Source organism: Galeopterus variegatus, unplaced genomic scaffold (assembly GCF_000696425.1).
Source record: "Galeopterus variegatus unplaced genomic scaffold, G_variegatus-3.0.2 Scaffold5039, whole genome shotgun sequence".
Lineage (NCBI taxonomy): Eukaryota > Metazoa > Chordata > Mammalia > Dermoptera > Cynocephalidae > Galeopterus > Galeopterus variegatus.
In genome coordinates, this window is record NW_007731150.1 from 160,099 (window position 1) to 168,656 (window position 8,558).

Genomic DNA, 8,558 nt, shown 5'->3' on the forward strand with positions numbered 1-8,558 from the left:
AACCTTTTGGCAAAATTGGGGGGAAATTAAATATTTAAAGTTTTGAAATGAGTTCAGGAAATAGGTGGGTGGACTTCTTAGTCTGTTGTCATGTGATTTGTGGGTGGGAATTTCTTTTTTAAGCAAGAACAGTGTACTATATTGACTGACCATGTCTTCCAATGTAATGTCCCTGAGAACCAGAATGTAGACAAGTGCTCTTTGTCTAACTGAGTGAATAAAAAAGCATGTTGGCATGAATGGCCATGTGCATTTTCAGGGAGGAGGGCCACTTACCAGGGCCTATTGAATTAAAATTTTAAAAGCATATACATAAAATTTATCTGCAGATCAGAAGGGCACCACAGGCAATGCATGTTATCCAACTCTGGAACTTGCACTGGAAGCAGAAGCAGGGTGTGGGTGGTGGTTCAGAGGAAAAATGCTGCTGGAACATTAGATTAGACATGTGCAGTAATCAGTGTTTTTCACAATCTGCAATCAGTTGCAAGAATTTCTCAGGCCTTAAAAGTTGTAGAAGCAGCAGTTGTGTTTGCTTTGTGCCTTATATAACTATTCAATGTAATACTTTGAAATGAATCAAGGTCTCGGTTGAAGATCCTGAAAATGTTTCACTTGAAGTATGTGAGTGAGTGTTGAGAGTTCTAAAGAGTGGAAGGTGCTCATCATTCTCTGAACCCTGCCCTGTGTTGTCTGGCCACCTGGCTCCCACATTTTCATATACGCCAGAAGAGCCAATAAAAAGTGAAAGTTAGGAGACTAGGAGATGCCACAAGTGCCTGCCAGAATTCTAAGGTATTTTCTCAAATGAAAGGGCCAAAGTAACGATGTCAGGCAGACCTGAGTTGAGCACTGACTTTCTCCAAGTAGTGCCCTAAGTGCCCTTTCTGGGCCTCAGTCATTTCACCTGTAAAATGGGGTCATATCACCTATCACTTTCCTCCATCGCTACTGCACATCCCTGGTACAAGCCATGATCATCCCTCACATGACCACTGTATGAGCGTCCGAACCGGTCTTCCTACTTTGACTCTTCACACACCTGCCAGAGTGGTGAAGCTCATGAGCTCCATCTGAAACCATCTGGTTTGCTTGCTTGTTATTGTCCCCCTGACGCCACTCCAGAATGCCATCCTCACCGTCTCTGTTACATCCTTAGAGCTGATAACACTGGCTGCTGCCGGGCGGTCCTTATTATCTCCTCCCAGCCGCTTTTACTTCTGGTGTTCTTCTGCTTTTTTTTTAGCAGTTTTTCCTGAGCTAATTTGCAGTGAAAGCCAGGTAACCTGGGTCTGGATTTAGTTCTGCCTCTTCCCTGTTGGCCCTTTATTAAGAAAGTCACTTAACTTCACAGGCCTCAGTTTTCTTACCTGTGAAGGGAGGGCGCATCAGTCTGCTAGGCCTGCCATAGCAAAGTACCACAGACTGGGTGGCTTTAACAACAGAAATTTATTTTCTTACAGTTCTGGCACCTAGAAGTCTGAGATGAGGCTGTCATCAGCATTGGTGTCTTCTGAGGCGTCTCTCCTTGGCTTCTAGATGGCTGCTTTCTCACTGTGTCTCCACATTGTCTTCCCCCTGTGCGTGTCTGTGTCCTGAGCTGCTCTTTTTATTAAGGACACCTGTCATATTGGAACCCTAATCTCATTTTACCTTATTTAAAGGTCCGATTTCCAAATTTCATCACATTCTGAGGTACTGAGGGTGAGGGCTTCAACATGAATTTTGCAGGGACACAGTTCAGCCCGTAACAGAAGGGAATGTAGTAGATTATATTTCAGATGCCTTCCAGCTCTACACAATTATATTTTAAGAGGGGGATCCTTCTCCTCACACCCATGTCTAATTCCACTCCTGTGAGGTAACAGCTTGGTATATGTGCTTCCTCATTTTTAATACTCATACGTCTCCCCATGTATGTTTTTTGGGAGGTCAGCTGGCTGGTATCCGAACCCTTGGCCTTGATGTTATAACACTGCACTATAACCAACTGAGCTAACCAGCCTGCCCCCATCCTCACGTATATTTTTGAAGGGTTTAAAAGTGTGTGTGTGTGTGTGTGTGTGTGTGTGTGTGTGTGTGTGTGTGTGTACTGGCAATGGTATAAGTTATGAACAATTGAAATAGAATTTATGCGTAACATACTAAATGGAACAAAAAATAGCATCTGAGGAAGAGTTTTAATTTTATTGGCTTTTTTTTCTTTTTTTTTTAAAGATGACCGGTAAGGGGATCTCAACCCTTGGCTTGGTGTTGTCAGCACCATGCTCAGCCAGTGAGCAAACCGGCCATCCCTATATGGGATCCGAACCCGTGGCCTTGGTGTTATCAGCACCGCACTCTACCGAGTGAGCCACGGGCCGGCCCTTTATTTTTCTATATAATATTTAAAGTGCAGTATATAAGAAAAAATAATTTTTCCCCTCTTACAGCTGGAAACTGACAAACTGGCTCTCCCAATGAGCCCCAGCCCACTTAGCCCAAGCCCCATCCCCAGCCCCAACACGAAACTTGAGAGTTCCACTCTCCTGACGGTGGAGCCTTCCCCCCTGGATAAGAACAAGGGCTTCTTTGTGGACGAGTCCGAACCCCTTCTTCGCTGTGACTCAACATCCAGCGGCTCCTCTGCGCTGAGCAGGACCGGCTCCTTTATTACCAAAGGTAAGACATCCACAGATGGGTGTCCCAAAAGAGCCCCTGGGATTTCTCCCTTGCTAGTTCCACATCCAGTTGTAGTTGAGCCATTTGAATGACCTGCCTGGTAAGACCTGTCCTAAACTCCAAGATGAGGCTGGCCTGAGAGAGAAACATCATTGGCCAGTGAGGACACACCTAAAAAATCTTACAGCTCCAATTTCCTGGCCAAGTAGTATAGGTCACCTTCTATCTGCATGCTGCTATCAAATATGTGTGTTCCCGGGAAAGTCTGATAAAATGTAGTCTGGCAGGTTTTTTGAAAATTATTTACCAGGCTTGCTGAATCTGAGGATTTAAAGTATAACCTATCTTGAGAGTCAGAAGTACATGTTTTAGTGACTTGAATTGATCCTGAAATTCATTCTGTTAAGCTAGATTAACACTAACAATGTTTTAAACATTATGAATTGATACTTTTGGTAAATAATTTGCCACTTTTAATTTTTAATAGCAGAGTAGGGACTTAGTATGCACATTATATTGATGACAGATTTTTGTTAGAAATTTCCTCGTTTGTGTAATTCTAGTATATTTTAGCGAAAGGGTTATATTTTATGTTACATCTTATATATCTATAAAATGTTATATTTTACACATTTATATTTTATATACTTCAAATATTTGTTAATCTATTTTATAATTTTATATAAAGGACTTATATTTTAACTTATATTTCACATTACATATTATATTTTGGAGAAAGCATTTTATAATAGTAATAAAAGTTACAGTTCCTTATCCCAATGTAACATATGACCCAAGAAACAGTATTTTCATATTTATGAGGTCTTACTCTCCCAGCAGTTTAGTTTTAAAATATTGCAATATATCAGAAGGTCAGATAAGCAGACTACATTGGCTTGGACGGTTTGATTATTTGGAAAAGGGTTGGACTGATATATATCTTTGTTTAGTAGGTACACGTTACAGATGAGGAAAGTAGTATTTTGCTTGTTTGTTTAGAGTCTTCAAGTATTTTAACATTCTTCTTCTGAACTTTAGAAAAATTTAGAAGTCATATAAGTCTAGGCAAATATTACATTAATGACCCATCAGTGACCCATTCAAGCAGGTTCTTGTCTGATCCCTATTTGGCAAATCTGGGTTGCTCTTATGTGCAGTGCAAGTAAAAACTCTCTTGTTGAACATGTGCCAGAAGGTCACTCACTCACTTTGGCAGGAGGTGGCGAACAGGCTGGGAAGAGGGTAGATGTCACTCTCTAGAACCCCTCCCGCACCACCCCCATGCACCAATATAGTCCTTTTACAGCTGTCCCCTTCCCTTCCGTTTCCTCCCTGCAGAAAAGAAGGACACAGTGTTGCGGCAGGTACGCCTGGACCCCTGTGACTTGCAGCCTATCTTTGATGACATGCTCCACATTCTGAATCCTGAGGAGCTGCGAGTTATTGAAGAGATTCCCCAGGCTGAGGACAAACTGGACCGGCTATTTGAGATTATTGGCGTCAAGAGCCAGGAAGCCAGCCAGACCCTCCTGGACTCTGTTTATAGCCATCTTCCTGACCTGTTGTAGAACATAGGGGTATTGCATTCTGAAAGTTACTCAATTACTCAATTTAGTGGCAGGGTGGCTTTTTGTTTTGTTTCTGATTTTTGTTTTTTGGGGTGTGTGTGTGTTTAACAGAGTATATGGCCAGTGTTTGAGTTCTTTCTTTTTCTTTTTTTTTCTTTTAACCCTTCTGGTAAGTTAGTTTATAAGCCTCTCCAAGTGTAACTGTATCAAAATATGCACCACTAAAGTTTCTTAAGTTCCATAGTTTCTCCGTTTTGCCTTCTTATGTATTTTCAAAATTGTTCTGTGCACTTTAAAGTCATTTAACTTACCGTAAGTGCAGTGTGACTTTTCCTACACACTGATTGTGAGGCTCTTAACTTCTTAAAAGTGTAATGGAATCCTGTGAATCCTATAAACAGTCTTCATGTCTCTCAACATCCACACCTACTTTTTAAAAAAAGATTATTGTTACTATTTTTATTATTGTTTGTCCTTTACAGATTTTCTTAAAGATTAAGGAAATTTAAGACTCCACTGAGTTACTGTAATGAAATTAGACTTTCAGTTATCTTTTTAATATGTCTTCTTGTACAATTCATATTCATGGCTGAAACTTGACCACACTGTTGCTGATTGTATGGTTTTCACCTGGACACCGTGTAGAATGCTGAATTACTTGTGCTCTTCTTATGCTAATATTCTCTGGGCTGGAGAAATAAAATCCTCAAGCCATCAGGACTTGCTATTTAAGTGGCCTGACCACCAGGCCACCAAAGAACTTGAACTTCATCTTTTAGGGATTGAGTTGTTCTAGAACACATTGCTGCACTTTGGAAAGTAGAAATTGAGTGCCAGTGGCACCTTTTCCATAGAGAATCTGCCCAGCTTTGCTTTAAAAGGTGTCCTGTTTTTTATACACACGTAGTCAATAGGTCCAGGCTGCCTGCAAGACCTTGGTCTTGGTGGGTTTCCTTTGCCGTTCAATCACTTTAATTAACAATGGCTGCAGGTGTAAGAACTCTTGTCTGATAATATTTGCAACTATACTCCCATTTATAAACATACCCTCTAATGCTCAGTTGCCAGACTCTAATGCAAAGGTGGTGTGGACTCCCTTTGTGTGGGCAGGGCTTGTGGGTAATGGACCCATATCAGAAAAATGCCTTCAAGTGTACTAATTTATTAATAAATACTAGGTGTTTGTTACTTGAGTTGTTTGAGTGTATTTAATCTTAACTTTCTTGCCTTGTACATGTGCTCAAGTTATAACCCTTTGATTATTCCCTTAGAAAAGTATGTGTACTTTATTCTAAAAACCTCAGCCTCTCTAATCTGTAAATCATGTTTGTATCTGTAAAGATACCTTGAGGTTCATAGAGAAGGATTCTAGTGAAAATAACAAAGCATTTCCTAGTCTTTGGGATTTAAACTTGAGGCTCACATTTTTGAGACTGTCCCTAATTTTAAGAAAGGAGGATTTGGAGGTAGAGAGGTAGAGTGGAGAGGTGCACGGAATGAGTAGGGCTTCAGCTATGTTCTTCTTCATTTACATCTACCAAATTTACCACTCATGGGAGGGTCTATCCAAGCTCACAGGCTTCTGTATGAAACCTCATTGCCCCTGAACTTCAGTGGGCTTTCTTGTCAGTGAGGCGGGGTGGGGTCTTTTGTTGGCAGGATATAGCATATCATACATCATATCATGTCATTCATTGTGTGTCCCCCTTAGCTTGGAGCCCTAGGTCTTCAGAATCCCAGTGACCTTAAATGCATAATTTAAGTTTCTCTTTTAGTGAGAAACTGAAAGTGATGCCTCGTCTGGACATTTTGACACTCAGGTCAGCGACATTAAAAGGTTTTCTAGTTTCATTCACTTCCATGTTGTTGGCTTCTAGAGGACCATCCTGGTATTTTGTTCTCACACCAGGTTTCTGCTCCTTTTGTCCATAAAAGACTGGAATTCCATCACCAAAGAAAGCAAACTAGATGGATGATAGTGGAGGAGACAGACTTCTTTCCCAAATGATTTCAGGACTGCCACTTATTTTATGTGGGGGTGGAAAACATAATGAAAGAATGAATCAGTGTCATGGTTAAGTTTGTAATTATCTGTAACTTGGGGGTGTGTTTATTAATAACTCACACACAGCTTTTACTTTACAAAGTGCTTTTTATATTATCTTATTAAATCCACACAACTATCCTATAAGATAGGTACTATTATTGTGCCCATTTTACAAATTTAAAAAAATAGACTTATAAAGGCTAGGGAACTTGATTAAGGCCCTATAGCAAAGTTGTAGATATCAAACTTGAATCTGGGGCTTCTGACTGAATCCAAGACCATTTGCTCTATTCAGGATCAGCAACCAGAAATCCTTTTGATGTTGGAGGTAGGGGTCTGGGGGTGCCAATAGTCAGCCTCAACCCACCCAGTCCTCTTACCAGGTCTTGACTCCTCCACAAGAAAGAATTCAAAGGAAGAGTCACAGTAGACAGTGAGAACAAGTTTAATATAACAGATAAGAAATACAGTTTCCATGAGAGAGTGTAGCATAGCTCCAGAGACGGAGCAGGGCCCACACCAAGTTTAACACAAAAAGAATTTCAGTACAGACATCAAGTCTAACACAAAAGCAAGAAAAGCATAAAGTTCAGTACAAAGTGCAGGCTGGCTCAAGAGAATGAGCAGCAGCTTGCTGAGAGTAAGTTTGATACAAAGTAAAGTATACACACCTCAGCCAGCAAAAGTCCCTCCAGGAAAGCCAGCAACAGTCCCTCCTGCTGGGGTTCAGCTTTTATAGTTTCTCTATCTAAAGAATATTCAATTAAGGTGGTAGTTCCCAGTTATGTAACATTTAATCTTGCAAATGCTTAGTCAGCCCCTTCCTGGAGCATGTTCATTGGTCAGATCCTATCACATGTACCAGGCATATTCAAGAATATTCTGTACTCTCTTCTGAGCATGCCCATCCACTGGATTTGCATAAGCCAGCCCCTTGTAGTCTCATTTTCCCCTTTTTGGTGCTGAGAATAGGTCTAACTGGCAACAGTAACTTTCCTCCAGGGAACAGCCCAGAGGAGGGGGCCTGAGACCTCAGGAAGTGGCTGGAAACCTAGAGTCATGTCCTGAAACCCAAGCCCATGGAAACTGAGCACCTCCTGTATCACTTTTTTGGCTGAAACAGTGGGCAGAGATCACAGTGATGAAATTTTGGGGGGTTGTAAGTAAAGGCCTACAGGCAAGTTCAATAAATACTTGTGAACATGTACAGATGGGGTGACATCTGTTGATGACCTATGGGAAAGAAACATAGGAGTTGTGGTTAAACAGAAGCTTGATATTGAACTAACATGACACATAGTTTTTCTAAAAAATAATGAAAACTCCAGCTGCACTATTAAAAAATACAAAGTTCTGATCAGACCCAATGATAGTATCATTTGTATACTGTGTTGCTCACTTTGCAGCTTTTCTTTGGTTTGGGCTGCCTTACTTTGAAGAGTATGGATGAACTGCAAGGTTTCCAGTTTTGGGGTGGGGAGTTGGGGGGCGACAAGAGAGTAGGAAACAGAATCAGGAGCAACTGTTAGGAAATCTAAGCCTGACAATGAACATCAATCAGGCAGGAGAAAGACTAGCTTCTGTTATTTGAAGAGCTAAGAAGAGACAATGTATTTTTCTTTAGAGAGTAATACAGTTTCCTCTAGCCTGGTTAGCCTAAATGCAATTAAATTGGGCTGCTTTTCAAAGGAGAGAATGATTCCTACTCTGGGAAAAAGTTGGAAATGTGTCAGTAGTTCTCAAACTTTCATGTAAATAAGAATCACCTGGGAATGAGCAGTCTTAAAAAGGCAGGTTCTCATAGAGTCCAATTTAGGAGGTTTCAATGAGCTTCCCACACAATTTTGGGGGCCACACTAAGAAAAAAGAGTTCAGATCTTTGCCACTGTGAACTGAGGACCAGCAGTATCCACCACACCTGGAAAGGTCTTAGAAATGCATAATTTGAGGCTAATTTGCTGTGCAAACTGTAATATGCAAATGAAACACCTGGAGATCTTATAAAATGCAGATTGTTTCAATTGTTCTGGGTGACTGGGTTGAGAGGTTGCATTAGCTCCTGGGTGATGTGGGTGCTATTGCTCTTCAGATCACACTGGGTAGCCAGAGAAGATGCCTCAGTTTCATTGAAAGAGCAGTGCTAATTGGAGAGATTGCGCCAGTTCCACATGAGAGAAGTAAGCCAACTCTGATAATCCGAAGAGATCTCCAGAAACAGGCAATCCTAGTGCTTCTCAATCCTGGTTACACACTGGAATTAGCAGGGAAACAGAAATCCAATA

General features: G+C 41.0%; 1 protein-coding gene across 1 annotated transcript in view; it reads left to right on the forward strand.

The window, feature by feature from the left end:
• The window catches only part of LOC103604231 (tumor necrosis factor receptor superfamily member 21), a 69,793-nt gene extending 64,909 nt beyond the window's left edge, over positions 1-4,884 (forward strand). The window contains exons 5-6 of the mRNA XM_008588798.1: positions 2,433-2,661; positions 4,000-4,884. Of these exons, the coding sequence (XP_008587020.1) occupies positions 2,433-2,661; positions 4,000-4,229 (459 nt within the window). The 3' untranslated portion in view covers positions 4,230-4,884. The remainder of the gene's footprint in view (positions 1-2,432; positions 2,662-3,999) is intronic.
• The last annotated feature ends 3,674 nt before the right edge of the window (positions 4,885-8,558 follow it).